Source organism: Macadamia integrifolia, unplaced genomic scaffold (genome assembly GCF_013358625.1).
Source record: "Macadamia integrifolia cultivar HAES 741 unplaced genomic scaffold, SCU_Mint_v3 scaffold262, whole genome shotgun sequence".
In the NCBI taxonomy this organism is placed as follows: Eukaryota; Viridiplantae; Streptophyta; class Magnoliopsida; order Proteales; family Proteaceae; genus Macadamia; species Macadamia integrifolia.
Window position 1 is genome coordinate 78,782 of NW_024868838.1, and position 25,274 is coordinate 104,055.

Below are 25,274 nucleotides of genomic sequence, written 5' to 3' on the forward strand. Positions count from 1 at the left end.
CTCCTATGTTCGATTTTCTCGATGGATTTCGATAGCGTTTTTCGGGTGCGGAAGTGGGAGCGGTGAGAGCGCTTGATTTCTATCGGTCATCCCAGTCGGGACTCTCACTGACTTTTTGTCCTCCGCGAGGTGACGGTACACCAACCCCAACCACTTTAATGTCCAAACGTGACTACACCACAGGACAACAACAACAAAGTAGGAAAATATTATACTTCCCCTTTTCCCTCACCCCAAAAAAATTATCATCCTTTTTTGTCCCGGTTCAAATTTTTTCTACCTCATCCTTTATCGTGTTTTGTCATTGTTTGAGGAATTAGATCGGTATCAGCTTATATTGATTCTAAGGCTGAGTTTGATAGTCATTTAGTTTTAAATACTACGTTTTGTGTAAAAATAGAAGTTTCAATTTATGTTTCAAAATGTCATTTTAAAACAAAAAAATGGTGTTTAGTGAACTTGTTTCAATAATGAATATCCTCATTGTTTTAACTTTTTTTTTTTGGAAACGTGATACGCACAAACTAACTGCCCAGCAAGATATTGACACATGGTGTCCAACAACAAGAGAAATTTGAAACACTAAGAAACTGAGAACTTCAGATACAAAGATAACGAGGAGACTTGAGTCCACCTTCAGTAATAGAGTCATAATAGGACTCCATCCGCCTAAAGGCAGAATGATCCCTAAGATTAGAATAATCTTTAGAGAAAGGGGAGACGTGCGAGATGGGATCCTTCAAAACCACCCCAAGCTTATTAGAAGCAGAGGGATGTTTCCCAATATGATTCAAAAGGATCTGATGCTATAAAAGAAAATTAAGGGGTTAGCTAGAGGTAAGCTCACTCAATCGCAATTACTCTCTGAATACTATTGCATGGGTCTCTAACTTAGACATCAGTGGATTAATCTTCGAGCCACCTCTGGGCCTCTGCCTTCTGTGTTCTTGCAGTATCGGCGTTCAACCTTCTACAGATTCTCAACAACAACAGAACAAAACTGAAAATAATGGGATGAGGTTTTGTTGTTCCATCATTTTACGTTTTTGGCATTTTTTTTTTTTTCCTTTTTTCATTAAAAAAAAAAAAAAAAAAAACTGAAAACTACTAAAGTTGACACCAAGTGTTTTATTTCGTTTTTATTTTTTTCATAGAATGAAATTTCTAGATGACTACCAAACGTAGCCTAATTCTTGATCAATATCATATCATGAATTGGCTCAGATGAAGGATAAAACAATAAGAAAAACATTTTTGTAATTAAATCTAGTGGTATTTGATCGCTATTAAATTTGAATCGACCTTAAATTCTATGTTCTCTAACTACGGTCCTGCAAAGAAACATGGTAAAATCGAACGAATCTAATTATTATTACTTACCAATTGTATAATCTCATCCACCCCTTAGTGGTTGGATGAAATTATTGTAGCAGTGTCGAAAGCATTTTGAATCTTTGTGTACCATAGTTGGAGTAATTATGAAATCATGAGGTCACTGTTGTTACCATTTTTCAAAAGAGTTATCCGGGGACTCAAAATGGAACTCTTCATCACATCCCAAGCTTCATGGCCATAGATATCTTCCTCCAATAATATATTAACCAAGACATCCCAAGATCTCTCTCTCTCTCTCTCTCTCTTGTGTGCCTGAGAGCTTATACAAGGATTGAGCTAATTTCATTTGGGGCTCATGTTCAAGCTGGGTAGGTAGGAGATTCATCAATAGTGGGTCGAGAGGAGAGAGAATAACAGTGGAAGAAAATAGAGAAAGATAATTTGGCATAGCCTATGCTGCTAGCTCATAGACAGTTTCCTCTTTTTACTTTGTTAGAATCAGGACTAGTACACGTGTAGAGAGAATGGCCGTTTCTTTTAGGGTGTAAGGGGAATAAAAGGGAAGAGAAGTGAAAATTTCATACCTAAAAAAGAAATATATGTAATCATTGCCCATGTGATTTTAACATTAACTTCAAATCATTCCATATTTGAGTATAAAATTTCACTTTACTTTGCATTTAAATCCCTTTGCTATAATATGTAAAATAAAAATTACATGTAAAATACATTATTACTAAATATGGTTAAAAAAATTAAATAGTTTATACAACATATGGGGTAATGACAAAACATTTCCTTTTAAAGTATGAAAATTTCACTTCCCTTCCCTTTAAATTTTCATTGCAACCAAATGGAACCATAGGGTTTCAGCTCAGGGCCACGCCGGTTTTGATTACACAATGTATCAAGCCATAAGCCCAAGTCCAAGCCCAAGCCCAATTCAGTCTTATCTTGGGTTTAATATTTTCAGCTTAAGCCCAACACTGGCCCCAAAAGAGGGAGAAAACAAAAAGCACTTGGATTGGGCTTTTTAACTATTGAAACACCCTGCCATTCCTACCAAAAAAAAAAAAAAAAAAACTACCATGTTTGATTATTAGATGGTGCAACAGATTGATGTTTGTGTATCGCTAACATACCGAAGATAATGGGCCTGGGTTATATTATTAGAACGTTTGATTGGTTTATTTATGGGAAAAAAAATCTAAAAGCCAGCGCAGTCAACATTGGGGGGTAAACTGACACTTCCATCCTCATAAAAAGAGGAATTTCTATCCCTATTTATATTTCTATTAGTCCTATTGGCCCGTGGACATCGTTGGACCACCTCACCTTTTAAGGAATCCTCACCCTTTATTGATTTAGTAATCAATTTCCTTTTTTTTTTTGGTAGAAAACATCATTACCTTGTCCCCTCCTTGAATGAAAAAAAAAGAAAGAAAAGCTTGAAGCCATAGGCAAAACAAATGATTCAATCTTTTTTTTTTTTTTTTTCTTTTTTCGATGTGCATATGAATTATAAAATCGAGTTTCCTTTCACCCATGGTGAATGAGGAATTCTTTCACCATGGACATCGGTACCATCGGATGGACATGGGGGTAGTTTTGACTTTGTCAATAGGGCCTGGGAAAATAATGATGATCCAAGAGTTCAATTTGTAGTCACTTCACTCATGGTGAATGAATTCTTCCTTCTCTATGGTTGAAGGCAAACTTTCACGTAAGTTATTTTCATCTGTTCTGAGTATTTAGGCATGGTTTAGTTCTTTTGGTCTATTTCAATGATTTTAAACAAATCGCATATTTTTTGGTGGGGGTGAATCAAAATGCATACTTTATTTTTTGGTAGATAGAGAATTTATTAATGCTAAACATGTGTACAACCAATAGCATCAAACAAGCAAAGGTCATGAAGCCATAGAGTGGAGATTGAACATGGCCTTCCGCCAAGACTTCTGCAATAACATTGATAGACTGTGGAATAAATTGAAAAGAAATTAAAATAAAAGAGGCTGAGAATCACCTCACATCATAAATGGTAGCAAAATGCCAAAATGCCAAAATGCCCAAATGCCCCCCCCCAAAAAAAAAAAAAATCCTCTATGATGAGTGGTGAGGTTCAGTGAGCATCCAACGGGTAGAAATACATGCCCGGGTCCTCCTAGTTGTTGGATGTTCACGCCACTTCACCGCTCGCCACAAAGGACCTGGACTCCAACAAAATGCATACTTGATAGAACCCAATTCAGCTCCCTTGTATGTGAAGCCTTCATGTATGGGGATTGTGGCAACAAGTGTTTTTCTGCTTTCATAAATGCCCCTCCATGTTGCCATTAAGAATGTTTAGAGGGGCAATTATAGAAGAAAAAAAATTTACACATTATCTTGAAACTGTATTTAAAGATTCATTACACTCCACACACAGGGACCTCATCCTGACTCCTGCTAACATGAGTTTGGAATTTCTTTTAAGGTTTTATTTGTTGATTTCAATTTGGCCATATAAAAGCCCATTTATGACTAAGATTCACCATAACAATTTTGTCAAAAGGCTGCCTAATGTCCAATCCAATAGATTTTCTAACTAATAAAGAAAAAATCCTATAGATTTACAATTCAAAATTTGTATTCATATTTTAATATTTGTATTTGGGTAAAACAATCTAAGTGTTTTGCCTTTGTTAACCAACCAAGGTGCACCAATATATCTTCCATGTGCAGACGAGACGTATAGGGTCCATACATTGTGGATATGTAAGCCTCAGAGTACCTTACTTAATAATGATGCATGCCAATACATGGAGTGTATTTGAATAAATTAGGTCTTAAATTTTGACAATAATTAATCTACACCACATAATATCCAATTAATCCTCATTCCGCATGGCACAATGAAGAAGTTTTTTAAGGTGAACATAAGGTGCTTTGATAAACTTACATAAGTAGGTTGCTCAAATGATTTTTTTCTTTTTTGAAAAGGAACTCTACGCGCTTGCGTGTGTCTATGCCTATACGTAGGAGGGCACACAAAAATTGTGCTACCCCCTCACCCATGCATTGTAGATGTCTCTACATGATCTCCCATTGGTTTTGTGCACTAGTGTAGTGGTGGCCACACAAGCGATTAGCATTCTCCTGCCCACATATATATATTAATTTAATTTGAAATAATATTTTATTTATGAGAAAAAGAATGCCATCCTATTGGTGGAGGCATACGCCAATGCACATACCAATGGGAGGAGGCACAGGAACATTTTTAGCACATGGTGGGACAGGGGGAAACATGGTCTTTCCATGCCCTACTATGTTTGGGTGTGCGGGAATGCAAGCGATTATCATTCTTTCTTTCTTAATTTATATATCCTCTTTCTTAAACATTGATCTTAGTCGAAATTTTTACCAAAATATTAACTTTATTTTTTGGTGAAAATCAAAATATTTCATTGGAAAATACCAATAACCAAACTGAAATATATGCAACCATGGATTTGGAAACCAAATCGAAATCAGGTGTTCAGGATTGGATTTGTCAAAGGATGATTCTAATTAATTCCAATTCTGTACATACTATAAGTCTAATCGAGTTACATTAAGTTATAGCGAATCTGACCAGTTCCAACTAAGGCCAATCAATTCCAAGCCGATCTTTGGAACGATTCAAATAAAAATCAACAAAGATTGGTTGATTCTGAGTTCTTAAATTTAACTAGAAAGAATCCCGCCACTCTAGTATAGGCAACACCAGTGCATGGGGCTAATGGGAGTGTGCACATGAGCATCTTCAATGCACCGAGTAGAAAAGTGATCTTTTTGCGGCCACTTGTGTCTAGGCGTAGGCAACATCAGATGTTGGGACATGCCCGCACTCCTATAGTTAGTTTTGATGATAATAAACGTATGAAGGTATTTCACAATTTGCCTTCAAGTACTGCTTTGTAGAAACTTCATATAAAAAATCAAATTTTATGAATGGAAGGAAGAAAGGAAACTTAATATCATCAAAAGATGAAGAATGAGATCAAGAAGTAAAAAAGATATGAAAAATAAAAGAGATGAAGTATAACGTCAAAGACCAAGAAAATAGCGGGTATGAAGCCACCAAAGCTTGAGAAGGTACCTTAATGTATTAAGAGCTCAAGGTGTCAATACTCGAAGAATGAAGAATTAAAGACTTGAAGTTTTTCCAAACATCAAGCAATGCAAGGTCAACATGAAGATACTAGAAGACCAACTGCAAAAAGAATAGAAGACCTTTAATTATAGATCCATGTAATAGTACACACACCAGATGCACCTCACTACATGATCATTCATATGCATTTGTATAAGTATACCATCAATATCTTGGAATGAAACTAGGTAATACGGTAATACCCAATAAAATCCAAAGTGTGTTGAAAAGGTTCATGTTCAAGGGGATTTTTGTCATTTCAAATGACAATATTAGAAGATGATTTCTTCTACGAAGTTGTAGAGAACTGAGTTTTGAATCTAATACAAGTTGAATCATCTCAATCCAAGTTCGAACGAGAAAGATATGGCTATTTTTGTGCAATTTATCTGAATAGGGAAAAAACCATAGGCTTACTGAGAACTACTAGTAGGAACCGTTAATTACCGGTTTTTGTTAGGCCTTCAGTGGATGAAGCTAACTGATAACTCTCAGACTGTACCAGTAACTATTGGAACCCTGCCGATAAGTTATCATGCTAGTTGAATGTCCACTGGATGATTTGATAAGCCTCCAACAACTGGTTTGACTTTTTCAACGGTTATATTTGCCTAACAGTAACATCTATCGAAAGTTACTGGACCAGTAGTTGCCAATAGAGAAAAATATGACCATTATGTGTTCATTTCACCACTATTTTGAGGCTATTACTTATGCCTATAAAAGCCCACACTCCACACCTTTGAATAAATAATAAACATTACAATAAACATCATCTATATGGCTTTTAATATTCAAATCAATTAAAAAAAAAAAAAAAAAAAGAGACCAAGAGTGTTCAACTCACAGTCATTCAAGTGATCTCAAGCATTGCACTCCACCTTCTCTTGAAGTGTTCATCATCAAGGGAAATGATCAATGAGTTCTTCAAGATGTATTCATTTTTATCATTGCATATCATTAATACACAACACGAGGTAACATCTTACTATTCTTTAGTGTTATTGAAAGTTGTATTAGCCCAAGAGTTGGTTTAACTCTAGGATTGAGCATTCTTGTTTTACACAAGTGCTAGACTACACTTAGGCTTGTGTAAAAATATTCCCATCCTTGAAATTGTAAGGACCCTCTCATTCTTGAAAGATATTCGAAAGGTTAGTCTCTACTTGTAAAGGATCCTCTTATTTTTTAAAAAGAGTCGTAGAGGTGATTCTTCTCCATATACTATACTAAAAGGGAAGAACTAGTGGATACTTTTCAAGGTAATCTTGTGGGGAGTGGTCTAGACTTAGATTGAGTTGAACCATTATAAAATCTTGTGTACTTGTGTGATTGTATTTATTCTTAATTCCACATTTATTTATAATTACACAAGTAAGGCTTAAATCGACAAAAATTCTAATCCACTGGTAATAACCTATAAGCTATTCATCCTCTCTAGGTTATATTTCGTCAGACTAGCAAGGTTTTTTCTCCCTTAAATTTAATAAAACCAAGCTAGGTATCACTTAAAATTTCAGGCATTGTCTTCCATCAAGGTTTTATGAAATGATAGAAATAGTATTTGATTGGACTGATCAATAGAAATCAAACCCCAATTAAAAAAAAAAAAATCCTCATCTTATCAAATTGGTTCAATTTGTCCTAGTTGAGATTAAGACTTGTTAGTCAATCAAAATTAGAATAAAATCGACCGATTGACATCCAACATTTGCATTACTTTACACTAAGGGTGTCGAAAGTTGGCCTGCATTAGTAGGCCTGACTTGAACTAACTGGTTGAAGCCCGAGACCTGCCCACCCAATTACTTGACTAATCGAGAATCGAATATTTATAACTTGATTAGCCTGTGTTAAGCCCATTTAGCCCGATTATCCCAATTAAGGACTGAAAATTGATAAATCAAATAGAAGTATCTATATTGTAGTCTACGAGGCATGATTACTTAAATGGGTGGAAATGGTGTGAGGCTTTAGTTGGTGGGGACTGATTGAGTCGGGATCTCTCTAGCTTTTGGGTTGCCCAAAGAGGTGTCCAATGCCTGGGAGGGTCCAACTATGTGTTGAGGTGCGTGCCCAGGTCCTCCCAACCACTGGAAAGGATCTGGATCCGGACTAATAAGGCTGGACCTAAACCAACCAGGTCTGAGCCCGAGCTGATCCATCACATGGAATGGTGGGAGTGGGACGAACTACAATTTGATTGTATACCTTTTTTATTTTTTAATTTTGATGAAGCAAAATAAAAATATATTATAGAAGACAATAGTCAGATATTACGTTATAATCATTTAGGAGATTTAGATTTCCTAGTATAGTATTAGCAGCAATGTCCCATAAATACATCATAGACGGATTATAAGTCCTGCATTTGTAAAAAAAATGGAGTAGATCCAAATTTCGAATAGAGCTCCCAAAAAATCCGAAAGGACAGAAGAGGCCAACTACTTATGGAATGCTTTGGAATAAGTTGAAAAATGCTGTGTGTAGAGAACCAAACTTTACCAATAGTGCAACCTTTTGTAGTTACCAGTCTTAGTCCTTGTAGAGCACTCCATGCCTCAATTTCCTCAATAGATTTCAATGTTGTGGTTCCCATTCTGATAGCCTGGAACTTTCCTTAAAATAGAATACCATAAATCCAACTTGAATCTGTATTCAAAAAGTTAATAATACTAACACAAACTATGATGTGATATGACAAAAAAGATAGAGGCAAGCATCTTCCTATCATCCGTAAATGAAGAGACTATCATATGAGTTAGTAGATTGAAACAGTTTCTATTCAGAAATCCAATAGTTGATATTTTGTAGAATGGGCACAGGGTTGGGATCAATTTGTTTTGAAATGATATTATTTCAGTGCCACTATAAGAAGTAAATAGTTATAACCACCATACTAAACAACCAAATCCGATCAGATTTAGATAAATTGGCATGAGTGAAAAAAGTGTTTAACCATTTCAATGAGAGAAGTCACTTGAAGGTTTTTTGGCCTTAATCTGAGAGGGCTAACAACCCAAATTCTGTCAGAATACTCACATAGGAAAAAGATATGCAGTATAGATTCTGCTTTCTTACCACAAAACACACAAGTAAAGTCAATATTTAACCATTTCTCAATAATTTCCTGACAGGAATACCATTAACCAAGGTGCGCCAAAAAAAAAAAAAAAAAATCTTCAATTTTGGATGAATGTGCAATTTCCAAGAGAACTTCCACCAATGAGAGGAAAGTGAGGTGAAGTTATTTGCCGAACCCCTTATTTGCGGAGGGTATAGAGAAGCAGTTAAGAATTTATCAATGCAACAAGTTGAGAAACGATCATCTTTTGAGAGACTGCAACACCAAGAATCCAATTGATTGGAAATCGGGATTTTTAATATTTCATGCACAATGTTAGTTGGTATGAGATTGAGTAAGGCCTGCTCATCCCAACCATTCTCATTCACCACCTTATTAATAATAAAGTTTGAACCGTGCAATGATGAATTAAGATGAATATTCTATCATGAAGGGTCATAATCCAAAGATCATACAAGCAGAAAGAGGAAAGACCATTATCTAGTTTGATAACCACCAATGGGTTTTAAAAGGGTTAGAATAAAAACAATACTATTATCCAGATCCACGAGTCCTTTTTCTTCAACGTAACGGGATCAAAATAGAACAGTTCGAGAAATATTTGGTTTTAATAGTTTTGGTCTAAAGTGATTGCTGTTCAATTAATCAAACGCCACCACAGTTTTACGAAAAGTGTCTTATTATGAGTCTTAGCATCTCTTAGACAAGGGCCACCCATATTAATAGGAGACCAAATTCTTCTCCATGAAATGAGATGAGTTTTTCTGGAAGAGATGTTTACACCATTCTAGAAATGAGAGCAAATAGGGTCAATATTTTGACAAATTTTTTGTTATAGGGCAAAGCACGACATCTAGTAAGATAAGATAGAGAAAGAATAGATTGCACCAAGATTTTTCTTCTAACAAAAAGAAAAAAGAAGATCGGATTTCTAAGTGGATAGTCTTTTATCCACTCTATTCACAATATGTCTGAAATTTGAAATCTAGATGGTTAGTTCCAAGATAGGTAACACCTTTTAGAATTTCCTTCGTACCAAGGAGGGGGAAGATAAAGAGACATTTATCGAAATTAGACACATTATCACTAAAAAAAGAAATTATTTTAAAAAAGATTGACATGTTTACCTGACAGATCCGAGAATACGTTACACTTCATTTGACTTCATTCGAACCAAGGGTTTAGGGACAAATACCAATATTGTCAATATCAATCCGATATCAATCCAGATCAGATTGGATCAAATTAGATCGATGAAAATTGATCGATTTTTCCCTTGCATTTTTTAAAAAGTATTAATTTTTTACTATTTTACCTTTGAAATGATACGAATAATCGATTTAAATCGATAAAAGATCAAGGATCAGTTTCAGCAGATGCCAAACCGATACGACCGATACGAGACCGATACTTGAAATCATTGATTCGAACTCTCCATTCTCCAGCAGTCAAGTGTCCAACCTCCGTTGGTTCGTTGAGAAACCCTAAGCGCTGTTACCTGAAGAGGCTAAATTCTGAAAAACAAAAACCCTAAGCCCCGTAAACTGGAATGGTTGAGAAGCCCTAAACAACGTAACCCTTCCCCTGTCTCCATTTCCATTATCTGTCTACATCTTTCTGGCGAGCCAGGATGTCTTCTCTCTCTCGTCATCTCTACCGCAGCTTCTGCACTGCAACCCCTGCAACCCCTGAAACCAGCGTGGCCTGGCCACCTCTTAACACCATTATTAGTGACCTTTTCAACGAACGCAACTTCGAAACCCTCGTCAACAAATTCAAGAAGTCCTCCGAGTACCACCGGTTCCGTTGCAGGCACCGTATATACGAGGTTACAGTTCGTCGCCTCGCCTTAGCTAAACGATTCTCTTGCATTGAAGAAATCCTAGAGGACCAGAAGAAGTATAATGATATCTGCAGTGAAGGCTTCGCGATCCGTCTCATCAGTCTTTATGGCAAGTCGGGTATGTTCAATCAAGCCTCACAAACTTTCAACCAATTGCCTGAACTAAAGTGCCCGCGCACTGTGAAGTCCTTTAATGCTCTCCTCTCCGCTTGCGTCGATACCAAGAATTATGAGAAGGCCGAACCCCTTTTTCGCGAGCTTCCTTCTAGCTTGTCAATCGAACCGAATCTTTACTCGTACAATATCATGATTCGGGTTTACTGTGAGATGGGTTCACTCGATTCTGCCATTTCAGTTCTAGATGAGATGGAGAAGAGTGGGGTCAGCCCGAGCTTGATTACTTTTAATTTTCTTCTGAATGGGTTTTATGAGAAAAATCGATTTTCCGATGGTGAGGCGATTTGGGCTAGAATGGAGAACAACAATTTAGTTCCTGACATTAGAAGCTTTAATGCCAAGCTGCGAGGCCTAGTTCTTGGGGGCAAAACATTGGAGGTGGTTGAATTAGTTAAAGAACTAGAGACAAAGGGACCGAAACCTGATATTCATAGTTTCAATGCTCTGATTAAAGGACTTTGCAATGATGGAGATTTAGAGGTAGCCATGAGGATTCACAAGGAACTAAACAAAAAGGGTCTCATTCCAAATCGATCAACCTTTCAGACACTTATCCCTTGCCTTTGTGAGAAGGGGAATTTCGATCTGGCTCTTAAGCTCTGCAAGGAGAGTTTGAATCGTCGACACTTTCTGCATGCGGAGTTGTTGCAAACTGTGGTTGATGGGTTTGTCAAGAAGTCAAAGGTTGATGGAGCGAAGAAGCTTATGGAGCTTGCGAGAGCAAAAGGTTACAGTGAATCTAGCTTGAAAATGCCTTCTGATGCGGAGTGATTTCACAATTTGCTTCATGTTGAATGTGTAAGTAAAGTTCATTGTCACCCATTAAATTATTTTCTCTCACACCTGATGATGACTGGTTTATTGCTTCATGTATTTAATTCTAGTTATCACTATTTAGTGGCTCTGGTTTGAAACTTCTGTCCTTGTTGGGCTCGGCAAATTAACCTAATATAATCTCAGATTTTTTGCATTTTGTTGCATTTGAAAACGCAAAAGAAGGGGCTGTGTTATGTTAAATTGTGTTATTAACTTTAACTTGTTAATCTTATATCCACTTCTCTTTTTTAGTTGATTGAAAAAGTACAGATTCAATTTTATGTTTTCAGACAAGGAAAGGAGGTCTATTAACATTGGAAATCGTAGGTCCTGCCTTTGTTTTACTTTTACCATTAACTAATGAAGGCGCAATATCAGGGAAGGAGATATTGAGGTTTTATATATGTATAAATAGACCTAAGGAATAGAATTTATCATTTTGTGAAGTAACTTAATAATCTTGATACCCAAAATTATGAAACAACAAGATTATTGTTGGAAAAAATTTAATGGAAAACAAAGTCGTAGTTATTCCATGGAATACCTTGATATACTTCATCTGAAAGATGATCAAACAAAACACTTATCCACTTCCAAAAACAAGAAAGTGTTTGAAACTGGAACCTTGCAATTCAATGATGTGAAAGGGGTTTCTGAACAATGTTTCATTTTATTGACAGAAATTAAATCTATGACTTTTTCTTGCATGTTTAGTAGCTAGTCCATTACTTAATTGTGCGTAAGATATTTATGAATTTAACCGCCACAGGCACTAGAATGTCTTTGTAAGTTCAAAAGGATGGAAAGAAATTATTGTCACCCACTGATAGGTCTTGGGGAGGATAACTACTAAGTCATCCTTATTATTTACAAAGATCATGACTATTTGATTTGGCATGCCTATACCCAAAACCTATTCCATCATTCCCCTTAGCTGTTATGTGGTAGTTCGGTTGGGACCCAAAATTGATAGACATGTTGTCCACATCATCTATTCATGATCAAAAGTTCAGATCAAACTAGCATATCCCCCCCCCCCCACAAAAAAAAAAAAAAAAAAAAAAAAAAAGAAAAAAGCATCATTGCAGAGGCTTAAAAAAATTAGTTTGAAAATTTTAGGAATAATTCCATGCGAATTCAACAGTAACCCTTGAAAAATTAAGGGGAATTGCCCATATATGGTAAGCCATATGGCTGAGATAGAAAACTGAATTTAACGGGTGGTCTATTGGTGGTCCTGAACATAGTTGTCACGGCGTCAAATCGATCCAAGGCGGTGGAGGGGTGGCGTTGCCATGGCGGTCAAATTGTCCATGTCTCATTTTTTAGTTTTCCTATTTTCTAAAGTTATTTAGTATGCTACTTTTTTATTTTCCCTATTTTATAAAGTTATTTAGCATACTACAAGCCTACAATACCCTATAACATATAAACCCGACATTAAGCAATAATAAAATCATCAAAAATCAACATAGAAAAGATGAACCAACATATATCACAGGAATGAGGAAACATTATATGAACCAACATATATCACAAGAATGATGAAACATTGTTAAAATATGTTGCAACATAAGAGAACTAGAAAAGATCCATTGAATTAACAACTTCAGTTATTTAACACTAGAAAATATGTTGCATTTTTTATTTATTCTTTTGGCTATAATTTCCAGGACAGCCTTTGCTTGGGCAAAAGGCTGTCCTCACATACTAAACATTAAAATAGGAGCCCACAGTTTGTGAATTAATGGAATTAAATCCCAAAACAGCAATAGCATTGGTGTCAAAACAGATACTAGATGTATAAGATCATAAGAAAGGGCATGAGCATGACTGATAAGGCTATAAAATAAGACTACCAATGTAATTTTTAGATGAGAACATTTGTAGTCTTAAGGGGTATTCCTTAATAGTGTGTGTGTGAGTGAACTAAGGTACCCAAAAAAAAAAAAAATCCAAGAACAGTAGCTACTCGCAGGGCAGGAGCAACCTTGTTCAATAGCCCAGGCATTAGCAGTGTGTTTGAGTGAACTAAGGAAGAGGAAGAAGAAGATTCGAAGAATAGAAGAAGAGAAGAGACTGATTAGTAGTAGAAAAAGGGGGGGGGGAGGAAGAGGTGAAGACTGAAGAGTTTCGACTACCAGAGCGCAGAGGCAACATGCAAGGAAGAACTGAAGAAGAAGGTTAGAAGAGGGGAAGAAGAGAAGAAGAGTCGATACCTTATGCCAGAGGCAAGGAAGAAAGTTAGAATAAGAGAATAAGAGGCGATAAACCAGAAAAAAGGAAGAAGAGAAGAAGAGTCGAAGAGTCAAACATACCTTCGCCGAAGCACGGGAGGAGTAACACCAGACAAGTAGCAGCTATCGCCGGAGCAAAATAAGGGTTGAAGAGTCTTCAGTCTTCACTTAGGGTTGAAAAATTGAAAGGTTGAAGAAGGTCAGTGTCGTGACTTTAGACATTGGTCTTAAGTGAATTTTTTTTTCCTTGGTACAACTTAAGAGTCTTAATTTACACTTTTATCCTTACTAGAGTGCCAATAAAATTATTAGAAAGAGCATCAATTTACACATGTCAATAACATTATTAGAAAAAGGATCTATTTATTAATTAACAATAATAATTAAAAAAAAAATACAAAATGGTGACCGATTTATGTGTACGTCATAAATCGTCGCCAGGGACGATTTGGCGACGCCAATCGACCCTTGGCGGTCGATTAATGAAGGTGACCCTAATCGGTCAACCGATTTGCTCACTCCAAACCGCTAGGACGCCTAATCGGCGCCCGTGACAACTATGGTCCTGAATATACACAATGTTTAGCCTAGAAAATCATCAGTCCACATGACTGGAAACTGGCATGCCTGATGGAAATGATCTAGGCACAAGTATAATAGAAACATATTTCCTTTGGTCATTTGTATCCTTTGGACTGTTGAGAAAGAATAGATTGCGCTAGGACAAAAAAGGTTGTAGTTTAGAGATGGCTTATCAATGGATTTGGAAATTAATGAGATTTCATTAGTTTCAAGTTAGTAAAACAGGATTTTGCTTAAGTTGTTTAGCTTTTATTAGTTACTTGTTGTGGAGTAGAATATGATGTAGATAAGTCACTTGGGCTTATTTTATTACAAATAAACATTGGGTTGTGTTATGTATGTGTTGGGCCTTTGATCCCATGGGTTTTCTTTGAAATGGACCACTTTAATAGGCCTAAAATATGGGTAGAAGGTAGAAAAACGGGATTTTATTCATTAGTTTAATTAGTTGCTATTTAATTTAATAAAGGCCCATTAGGCTTATAAATTGCTGGGGTAGTTTCTTGTAATATACTCCTGCATTAAGTGGTATCAGAGCTACGGTTGAAGAAAGCTCCAAACAATCTATTAGGGCCTAACCGAAGATGATTCCATCAGCTCGTTACTTCGCTGGACAAAGGGATACATTCTACATGCTTGATTGGTTAGATTCTCTGGAGGAATATTTTGACTACTATAACTTGACAGAGACACAAAAACTTCAAGTTGTTTGTTTCCTGTTGATTGGTCATGCTAGAGATTGGTGGAGAGTCCATGAAAAGCGACTCCGAGTTCGAGGACATCAGCGTAGGACTTGGGAAGAGATGAAGTACGAGTTAGTGACACAATACCTCCTTGTATATTTCCAAGGAAGGCTCTTCCCTCCACAAGATTCCCATCAGAATACATCTAATGCTGCCCAATCTAATGATCAGCCACGTTATTTTCATGAGGAATTCCTTGAATGGATGCTTGAATTTTATATGTATTTTGATAACTACAACTTAACAGAGACACAAAAATGCCAATATGCATATTCCCAGATGAGTGCTTGTGTTCGAATACAATGGAAAGTCCGTGAAAGGCAATTTCAAGCTCAAGAATGTAAACTTAGAACGTGGGACGAGATGCAGTATGAGTTGGCAGACATGTACCTATTTGAGCATGAACGAAACATGTACTTCCTTCCACCAGATGTCCAAAAGCCACCCACACTTGACAATAATATGAAGGAATCATCGGCCTCTATTACGAATGAGCAACAAGAGAAGACACCTCTGACCAGTGAACTAGAGTCAAAATTGAGGTTAGTGTTAAAATATTTCCAGCCATTCCTATTGTTGAGGAAGAACTAGTCATTGATGTTCCCCATCAACGAGACTCATGTGAGAGAAATAGAAAGCAACAAGGTTGCCACAATGGACAATGAGGTTGAGACTAGGGAACTTGACACTACAACAACTGTGATGATTGTGAACAGCGAAGAGGAAGATCCGAAGGAGTTCAAGAATGAAGCTGTGCTTGAACCATCAATGGAACCGATTAGGAACCACCAGGTAGATGAACCAAAAGAGTTTTATGTTGCATTGAAGTTAGAAGAGATCAAAGGTGCATATGTAGATGACCCTATGGATACATCCAAAGATGTTGAAGTTGAACATGTGGAGTTTGTCATCCCATTAAAGTATCTTGAAGATCGAGCTTCTCATATTTTAGACTACATCTTTATCCTCAAAGAGCTTCCTGAATTTTTCTACGGCTTGAAGAGGGACGGGCACCATGATATAATCACCCTCACACTCTACAAAATTCGAGGATGAATTTTTTCTAAGAGAGGGTGAGTTGATGTAGATAAGTCACTTGGGCTTATTTTATTGCAAATAAGCCTTGGGTTGTGTTATGTATGTATTGGGCCTTTGATCCTACGGGTTTTCTTTGAAATGAGCCACTTTAATAGGCCTAAAATATGGGTAGAAGGTAGAAGGTAGAAAAAGGGGATTTTATTCATTAGTTTAATTAGTTGCTATTTGATTTAATAAAGGCCCATTAGGCCATTAGTTGGTTGTAAAGTCCTATATAGACTATTAGTTTGTTAGTCCTACTCCATGTTGGAGTCATAAAGTCAAGTCCTAGTCCTATTTTGAATTCCTAGTTGTAGTAGGAGTATCTAGTCTTATCGGGAAACTAGCTCCTAGTATTAGTATGATTGCAAACTTCCCCTCTATAAATAGAGAGGCATATGTACCATTATTGGATAGATTTGAATGAAAGAAAGTTTGCATTTATGAAAGAAAGTTTGCAACTAAATGCTTAGAGCAGCTGAGATAGCTGTGGGTGAGAAGCCCAGGCTGAGATAGCTACTTTCTTTATTCTCTTTAACCTTCTCAACCCCCCATAATTTGTTTTATTCTTCTTTTTTATTTTATTTGCTGTAATATTCAAGAGGTATAGTTCAGATTTTGATAAAAGTCTCCAGAAATCATAACCGATCAGCAATCCTAGTGGGAATAGGAGAGAGATCGATCTCCTCTCTTTCTCTCTTCTGTACTCTCTGTTCAGCCAGGTCTTCAATCAGGGTATTCCAGGCCTCATAAGGGTCCCACGATCTTTACCTAGTCACTGTTGGAAGCATTCAGCTGCTGTTCTTGAAGGTTCTTCTCAGTTTTCTCTCCTAGGTTAGAAAATCAAGAAAGCTTGTAACTTCACAACCAGCTGTCAGAATCCTCTCAACTTTGGGGGTTTTTGTACCCTCCCTAGGGACTATCTATGCCTAAGAGTGCAAATCAATCGGACTCCTATAGCCTTGGCCGCACCTCTCTCTCTCCAGCTCTATAACAGGTCTTTCTCTCTCCTATCGGGTTAGGTTTTGGGCTGGTTTTGCTCCTATATGAGTATTGTATCCTTGGAGATTTATTTGATGGTATTATTCTTTGTTTCTTACTTCTATTTGTATTGTTTGGGGTTATGATGCAGATTCTTCACCAAATTAGGCTTGTTTTATTAGGAATAAGCTTAGGGTTGGGTTGTATACGTGTTGGGCCTTCAGTCCATGTGGTTTGGAGTATATTGGGCTACTTTTATGGGTCTAAACTAGGGGTTCTAAGGTTGCATACGGGATTCAATGATTTGTTTCCTTTTTCTTTAGTTTCCTTTTTAGATGGGGTTATTTAGTTTCTAATTTCAGTACCTAAATTAGTTTCTAATTTCAGTACCTAAATTAGTTTCTAATTTTCAGTCTTAAATTAGTGTCTAATTTTCAGTCACAAGACTTTCTATTTTGTAAGTTTCTATTTTCAGATTTAGTACCTGGTTGAGTTTCTAATTTTTAGTTTCCTATTTCAGTTTTTGGAAACTAAAGTTAGTTTCTATTTCATGTAACCCCTATCACTATTATAAATAAAGCTATGGCTCTTTTAATGAGCCACGATTTTTACAATTCAAAACAAAGTGAAGCTTCATGCTGCTGCTGTTGGTTTTTCTCCATGGCTAAACCTTTGTGTTTGATCAAGGGTTAGGGATTGGTGTGTGATCCGATCGACACTCTGCGGCGAGAAGTCCGGGTGGGTCTTTTCTTTTCTGGTTCTATTATTGGATTCTCTCCTCCAGCAGTACAGGCAAGTAATCTGAATTTTTTGCAGAAATTTTTGGGTTGGTTTTCTTTGTTTTCCTTCCTATCGGCCTAGCTGTTTTTGGAGAACCAGCCACCCGATTGCTTTGAGATTTTGGTCGATTGTTAGGACCACTAAGAAGGGGACTCGATCCAAGTTTGGTACTGATCAGACCATGGGTTTGTCAGTTTCTGAGTTTTCTTCAGTGCTGGTCGATGGTGATTTCTGTCCAGAAATTATTGCCTGATTTGTGTTATCTGCTACTGTTGGTTGCTGCCTATGTTTTTCTGAGGGAATGGACCTGCTATTCAGTATACCGATTTGTTTATTTGTCACCTAAACATCTACTATTGAATATTCAGAACTTGTTAGGATCGATTGCCTGTTCTCAGAACCTGCTGTCCCAGAATCGAGTTCTGATTTTGGTTATCTGGTTCTGCTATGTTTTGATTCTGATCCTACTTATTCAACTATTCTAATTTTATTGCTGGAGCTTCTAATTGTTGATGCAAACTCTGCTTTCTGAAATTCCTGATTGTGGATCTAATAATTCTGGTTTGTTTAAGGACTGTTGACTGATTATTCTGGACTGCTGTTGCTGTCTATTGTTGGGTGGTTATTTGGTTGTTCTTTGGTCTACAAGTTCCTGTTGTTTGGGTCTAGTTTGACTTGTCAAATCTAGTCCTACATTAGGTTATAAACTGTGGAGTTAGTTACTTGTAATCTACTCTTGCATTAGAACACTTTAGGGATTAGTAGCTCAAAATTATTTAGAGATAGCCAGTAAAGGGATGTGCTATTAGCTTCGGAAGGGAAGCGCAGGTAGAGCCATCGGTGGTCCAACAACTGCACCATTGCATGAAAAGAGGGGGGGGGGGGGGGAGGTTTGGAGTCTTCAAATGGAAACTGTATGGGAGGTCTGTAATTTTGTGGGAGTAGAGAATTTTTGCTGTGCTTTTGCTCTCTGATTTTTCCCTTATTCTTTTTATGAAGTTGTGTATTTATTGACTAAATGGAAAGAATAGTGTAAAATTCAAATTCCCACTGGGATAAATGGTGGGCACTTCCAACTTGGAAAACCATGAAAAAACTCAAGAAATTTATAGATACATCTCAGTGGAATTCTCATCCTTGATGTTGTTCATTGGCTTATCGTGGCATCCATTGAAATAAAAAATTCAAATGGGATGCAAGGGACCTATTGCTTCCAATAAGATGGGAAATCTCCATTTTTCATTGGATTGAGCATCCATCCATTCAATTACACTCACATCATCAAATTCTATTATCACATTTGAAAGCCCCTTCCTTGCAAATCGTAATCAGCTCAGGCTTAATATGTGCCTATTGTATCTGCTTGTACTCTAGAAGAGATAATTTGCTAAGAATCCCTTTCATTCATCATTGAGCACTTACTGACTACAGAACCACATTAATTTAAATCTCGTCTCATCAGCTTCATGTGCGAGTGCACTCTATGAATTAGCTGCAGAAAGTTTTTCAGAAAAGCTATGGAGACTACTCTATAAGTGCTAGAAGGGAGTGTTTTTAACTGGGGCCAACAAAGAGCTGCTATTGGGCATAGTGGATTACAATATAGGGAAGAAATGATCAAATGGTTAAACTATTCATATTCTGTTGGAAGTTATTAGACTTCTTAATTTGGGGCAATGAGGGTTTTTACGGAGTTTTGGGTTTTAACATTTATGCCTGGTCTCAAAGTTGAGTCTTTTTTTTTTCCTCCGAGTTATTCCGAGTCAGGGCTACTTCTAGTTATCAGTTAGCCATATTCAAGTTTATTGTTGTCTTTACATTATTTTTTTAAGTTTAATTCTTGTTCATAGTTGTTAAGGCGCCTTGTGTCCAGGTGCCTTTTTTTTTTTTGGAAGGTCACCTAGCTGCCTCGACAACTATGTTCTACTCCCGTTAATACTCCCTTTACTTTTTTTTTTTTTTTTTTGTTTAGAAAATTACTGTGGATTAAATTTCGTTTCTTTCAACTGTGGTTGGCACCAAGGAAAAAAATTGTAAAAAAAGAGTATTTTGCTGCCATCAGTGTCTATTTCCACAACAAAGGGGCATGTTGCACACACTAGGGAGGCAGAGAGTGAGGGAATCCTTGAGACAATAAAAATCTGCAATTACATCCAAGTATGTGAACAATGTATTGATTGTCTATTCTTTCCTTTAGGCAACCACTTGCATATTTCTCCCATTGGGGTTTGTGCAGTCCGTGGGGCCAGAAATTGTGTATGTTAGCTCATTGTCGGCTTTTTAAATGCATGACTTGAAGTTTTTACAGTTATCTTCCTGGCTCAGCTTATAAATTCTGTGGGAAAAAGAGCTTCACAATTTGAGTCATTTGTCTTTGCAGCTGTAGTATCAATAAATTGATATTATATACGTTGAGAATCCTCTGGTGGTACATCATATGGTTGATGTGAAGTGACAGGCATTCATAGATCCAAGTAACAGAGGTCACGATTCTTGCTGTATGAGAATACCTTTGAACCACTCAACAGAAGCCTTTGGGATCCTTGTAAGGTTTTTCTTGTAGTCGATGAAGTAGAGTCCAAAGCGGACAGTGTAGCCGTTGTTCCATTCCCAGTTGTCAAGCAATGACCACACAAAGTAACCACGCACATCACAGCCATCTTGCCTGCTTTCATTCGTTCCATTTTTATTATTTTTGATATAAGAGCTCAACTTTTGAGTGCCTGATTCTTTAGTGTAGCTGTCCTAAATATTATAAACCAGGACTTAAAACCATACCAAGTAAGGAACTTAATGTTACCTTATAGCAGTAGATAAGTTAGAGAGGTAGTCCCTGTGGTAGCGAATTCTCTTGTTGTCTTGTAAAGCTATGCTTAAGGGCGTAAAATGTTTGTTTGGATCATCCATACCTGCATCCATGAACCTTAACAATATCATTTCAAAGAAGTATGAGGTTCAGTGACTACAGTCCATGAGGCAAGACTTCTCACCATTTTCTGTTATAAAAACTGGTGGGTTCCCATATTTATCCTTCACATATATTGCCAATTTCTGGAAACCCCATGGAACAATGTGCAACCAGCCTGAGGCAGCCTAAAGGATGAATCCAGGAGGACAATCTTCAGTTAGTAGCTTTTGATTACATCATGATCACAATTTCTAATTACAATTTGGAACATACTCTTTCTCCAATTGCAACTCCACCCTTTGAAGCTACATTGAAGACATGTATGGTTGTGAGTTGTGGCTCAATGTTTCCATCTTCAAAATGCTAAATCTATGCGAGGGAATTGCTTTGGAGTCTTACAGGTTGTAATAACCGCTGCATCAGTTGAAGCATCCTGCAACACCAGTTTCCGAATCCTGGTCCTATCATTTCGGGCATATAATGTGGTGTAATGATTTAGGCCTACAAAATCCAGTGAGCCGAGCAAACTTTGGGACATCTTAGGTGTGATTGTAGGGAGTCTATCATCTACAAGATTCTGCATAGAATGAGGGTATTCGCCAAAGAAAAGGGGATCTAGGAACCTGCATTCATAGGTTTGTGACAATACATAAATCCAAATTGAATTTCATTACCAGCTAAATGTCTTTGACTTGAATCTAAAGATAATTTATGAGAGAGTACCATCCAAGCCCGAAATCCATAGCTCTTTGTGCAGCATCCTTGTCCTCATCAGTCTCAGATATTGGTTCATACCATTTTGCATCAAGTGCTATTCCAATCAGGCCTCCTTGTCTTTCCTAAAAGGGGCCAAAATGGTTAATATATATATATATATATATATATGTAGGGTGCAGCAATACAGGCCCTGTACATCAGTCTGGGGCCCCAATGAATCACCATTTCTCTCACATTCAGAAGATCAGGAGGAATGGTTTGATCCCTCCTTACAGATTGTAGACCAAAAGCGTGCATTTTTTCGGTTGCTTCTTTGAATGTTTACAGAAGACAATATATATTGATGGGATCATCATCAATCTCTGATGAAGCTGACCTTTAGTTTGGTAATTCTCTTAGACATGGCCCACCCATTGGTGGAGACTCATCCTGTTATCATGAGATATATATGGAGTCATAAGGGCCCCAGACCTTTCTACAGCTTCTGTAGCCCCAACCGAAGACAGGATATTGTCACCTTGAAGTGGAGCTGATAGGAGTGAAAAGCAGCTGCATGGGATAAGAGGATATTGTGTGCAACAATATATGGTTCTGTGGATGATTTGCCCATTTTGCAGAACAAGTGCCCAAGAATGGAACACCTCCCTGGAGCTTGAATGCCTGTGTCGTAACCTTGAATCGCAAATCCATGAGGCTCGTTGAAGGTGATCCAGTGTTTAACTCTATCTCCAAAAAGTTTGAAGCAGGTGAAAGCATAATGCTCAAAGTCTTTTCTGCAGGAGATGTGGGTGCGTTGAAATGGGATTTCCCCATAAGCTATCAATCAATAACTGTAACTAGTGAGTATGCTTACACTATCTGTTTGCTCAACCATCCTTCATATCTATCTTCAAGTGCCTGCGGAAGATCCCAATGATACAGAGTGACATAAGGTTGGATTCCTGATAGAAAGAAACTCCTTAAGACTTCAGTAGTTCAAAATTTCATGAAATTATAGTAGAGGAGATATGGTTGAATGAGAGACCCTTTTCTAGCAGAGCATCTATGAGTCTATTGTAGTAATTTACTCCTTCTGGATTTACTTCTCCGGTTCCATCTGTGAAGGATAAGTTCAGAAAATATAAGAAGAAGTGAAGGATACCGCAAAGAAAATAGATCATAGAAGGAAGTCAATGCTGGGTCTTACTCGGGAAGATTCGTGGCCATGATATTGAGAATCTGTAAGCATCCATGCCCAAGTTCTTCATCAACTCTACATCAGTCTGCATGTAAGATTCTTTTAACCTTTTTATTTTATTTTTTTTCCCCCTTTTCACAGTCAACTGTAAAATATCTGTCTTTTTTTGACTTAAATGGTAAGAGGTAAACGTTCTTATGTCTTTGAATGTTATTTAAATAATATTTTGGGCCCGTATAACCCTCATCTAACTGTGCCTTCTGTTTTTAACTACCAATCATATGTTTAAAGCATCCTTTTTGTTTAACCTTGATATTGAAGTTAAAAGTCTAACCTTAAAGCGATGATATTGGTCCACTGCCGTATCTGCGTTGCTGAAGTCCAATATCCTCCCTGTGAAAACATATAGTTATCTTAATAAAACGGAGCCAATTGCAATTTGATGGCTTTAAACTTCATTCTGAGTTTGAATTCAAACCTGGTCGTCGACTGAAAGTGTCCCATATGCTGTTTCCCTTGTTCCCTTCATCCACAGCTCCTTCAAACTGTCAATCCATTCAGATGAGCTTATCAGTGAGGGTGAAAATGATAGAATGGAAAAGAAAAAGAAAGATGATGATTGTGAGTATTGGGCTGAACCTGGATGGCCGAAGAAGCTGTTCCAAAGACAAATCCTGGTGGAAAGTCGGCTCTGCTGATTCCTTCTGAATATGATAGAAGGCAAGAAACTGAGAGCAACAAAAGAGTGATGATGGTCATTGTTGAAATCATCTCCAGGTACTGCTGAGCTTAATTAAAGCTTTGGGGAGTTTTAAGAGTTAAAATTTATCTCCTAAATTTATAAAGGAAAGGGTATAATAAGTTGTGGTGGCGTAGAAGCAAATAAGGCTTTGCAGAGGAGATGAGTAAAAGCGACCTTTATCTCTTTATATTTCTGCCTTGCAGGGTTTGCTCAAAGCAGTTTAATTAGTCTTTCCTTCCTTACTTTGTGGACACGCTACAAAGATCCTTGAACAGTTTAAAAGGAGCTGAAGGAGAGAGCTTATTCAGGGGAGAAGCGTATCGTAGCGTTGGATATTCAGAAAATGGAAATCAGAATATTATGGCCGTGGGGTTGTATGGGTCTGGGGTTCTTTCCCTCTTGTTTCTATCAGTAGAAGCCGTCGCTGTTCTTCAAGTCAAGAAAACACTTCTGCAGGTAAAACACGTTTGTCATCTCAACCCATTGATTTATAATACAAAAATGTTTCTGTTTAATTCCATTTTTAGGCCGTCTTATGTGATAGTGCCGAAAAACAAATCCTATCTTGTATTGATATTAAGCTGGCATTAGGGATTTGTCTTCGGACCAAGCTATGGAGGTTATTCTTCCCACGTCAGCAACAGTCACTTGTAAGTTACACACGTCAGCATTAGTTTTCCGTTTTGTAGGAATCGTTATCTACACTTTTCTAGAAAAAGATAGAAGTGAGTTGTCACGTTGTTATGATAAGACTTTGAGTTACAGTTAAGCTTCGTTTGTATGAGAATTAGAGATGTAAACTAATCAAATACGAATTGAATATGAATCAGATGTGATTTGATTCAGATACCTTTAAAATGAATCAAATTCGCATCCTCGACTTATGTAACTTGGATCTTCTTCCCTCCCCACTGGTGCGTACAATTTTCTCTCAATCCAAGACAATATCTGTTTACATCCTCATTCTGTAGAATATGTTGACATTTCAAGAAGTCTCAAGATCAGTAATTAGCTAATTTTTTTTTCTTATATAGTTTATTATTTATTTGGATCAGATAATTATTTTTTGAATAATCTAACACGTTATCTGGATAGAGACATTGAGGTGAGCTTGGCTCATGTGATCCTTTCTGAGTGCTTACTTGGTTTTTTTAGGCTTAATTTAAGATGTGGTATCAAAAATGGAGTTGCTATTCTTGGTTCACAGATAAAGTTTTTGAAACGAGCTTACCTGCCAAAAGCGCGTGCCTCTTCGTAGGCTATCTAGGCCGTGGATACCCTACAACCAGAGAAGCAAGTATCCTACCCCTTATCATAGTGTGACTTAAAAAAAAATCTCAAAGAGAAGGCATAGGGTACCCTAACGGTTTAGAAATACTTTTCCTAACTATATAATTAATAGATTTTGATCATTTTTAATCTATTATTATTAAAAGGGAGGAATCTTCCTTACAATTTAATGATTGGGCTAAGTGGCCCACGATGGTAAGAGAAGAGAGAAAATAAATATAAATAAATAAAGGCAATTAAGAAAACCGTTTCGTGGGGAATTTTCTTTTTCCATATTTTATATAGTTGAAGTCCAACATTAGAACACTGCAGTAGTCGTTAGAAAGTCATCTTGGACCGTTGATGGGAAGGATCAAACGGTGAAAAAATAAGGAAAAGGTCTTGACAATTACAGTTTGCTTGAAGGCTTACCAACTCTTTCGGTGGGTCCTGGAACCGTCGGAGATAAGCACGGAGATGATGACGGCTTGGGAGATAAACGTAATCAATAATTCACTTGACACGGAGACCGGATAATCACGGTAGAGTGTCGCTGAAAAACAATGTAGCAGAATCACAACGATGAGATCATTTATTAGATGGAGTTAATGATTTTTTTAGCAAAAAA

The 25,274-nt window shown here is 37.1% G+C and overlaps 2 protein-coding genes across 7 annotated transcripts; one reads left to right on the forward strand and one right to left on the reverse strand.

The window, feature by feature from the left end:
- Nucleotides 1-7,814: 7,814 nt before the first annotated feature.
- Nucleotides 7,815-23,407, reverse strand: LOC122066889 (putative beta-glucosidase 41). 2 transcript variants are annotated; one of them, XM_042630719.1, is made up of 13 exons: nt 23,275-23,407; nt 23,114-23,180; nt 22,970-23,028; nt 22,645-22,720; nt 22,483-22,554; nt 22,312-22,399; nt 21,976-22,231; nt 21,465-21,580; nt 21,141-21,364; nt 21,015-21,046; nt 20,824-20,926; nt 20,634-20,742; nt 7,815-8,131 (listed from the first exon to the last, which is right to left on the reverse strand). In XM_042630719.1, the coding sequence occupies exons 1-13, from the start codon at nt 23,404-23,406 to the stop codon at nt 8,083-8,085; spliced, it is 1,383 nt and encodes a 460-aa protein (XP_042486653.1). In that variant the 5' UTR covers nt 23,407; the 3' UTR covers nt 7,815-8,082. The 2 variants fall into 2 exon arrangements, with proteins under 2 accessions (XP_042486653.1, XP_042486651.1); XM_042630717.1 differs by lacking the exon at nt 7,815-8,131 and adding an exon at nt 19,948-20,498.
- LOC122066890 (pentatricopeptide repeat-containing protein At1g55890, mitochondrial-like) lies at nt 10,050-24,266 on the forward strand. 5 transcript variants are annotated; one of them, XR_006136517.1, is made up of 4 exons: nt 10,050-11,415; nt 23,171-23,412; nt 23,581-23,833; nt 23,905-24,266. XR_006136517.1 is itself a non-coding variant. In XM_042630721.1 (2 exons), exon 1 carries the CDS (start codon nt 10,228-10,230, stop codon nt 11,386-11,388), a length of 1,161 nt encoding a protein of 386 aa, XP_042486655.1. In that variant the 5' UTR covers nt 10,050-10,227; the 3' UTR covers nt 11,389-11,415; nt 21,858-21,993. The 5 variants fall into 5 exon arrangements, 2 of the variants coding, with proteins under 2 accessions (XP_042486655.1, XP_042486654.1); XR_006136516.1 differs by having other exon boundaries at nt 23,969-24,266; XR_006136518.1 differs by lacking the exon at nt 10,050-11,415 and adding an exon at nt 22,377-22,726 and having other exon boundaries at nt 23,969-24,266.
- The last annotated feature ends 1,008 nt before the right edge of the window (nt 24,267-25,274 follow it).

Bases quoted from the DNA above. Each gene is read 5' to 3' on its own strand.
- LOC122066890 (XM_042630721.1), top strand. From the start codon at position 10,228: ATGTCTTCTCTCTCTCGTCATCTCTACCGCAGCTTCTGCACTGCAACC.
- LOC122066889 (XM_042630717.1), bottom strand. From the start codon at position 23,406: ATGATTTCAACAATGACCATCATCACTCTTTTGTTGCTCTCAGTTTCT. The intron at 22,232-22,311 runs GTAAGCATACTC...CATCTCCTGCAG, and splicing joins TGGTTGAGCAAACAGATAGT to AAAAGACTTTGAGCATTATG. The intron at 21,047-21,140 runs GTAAGACTCCAA...TCTTCAATGTAG, and splicing joins TGCAGCGGTTATTACAACCT to CTTCAAAGGGTGGAGTTGCA.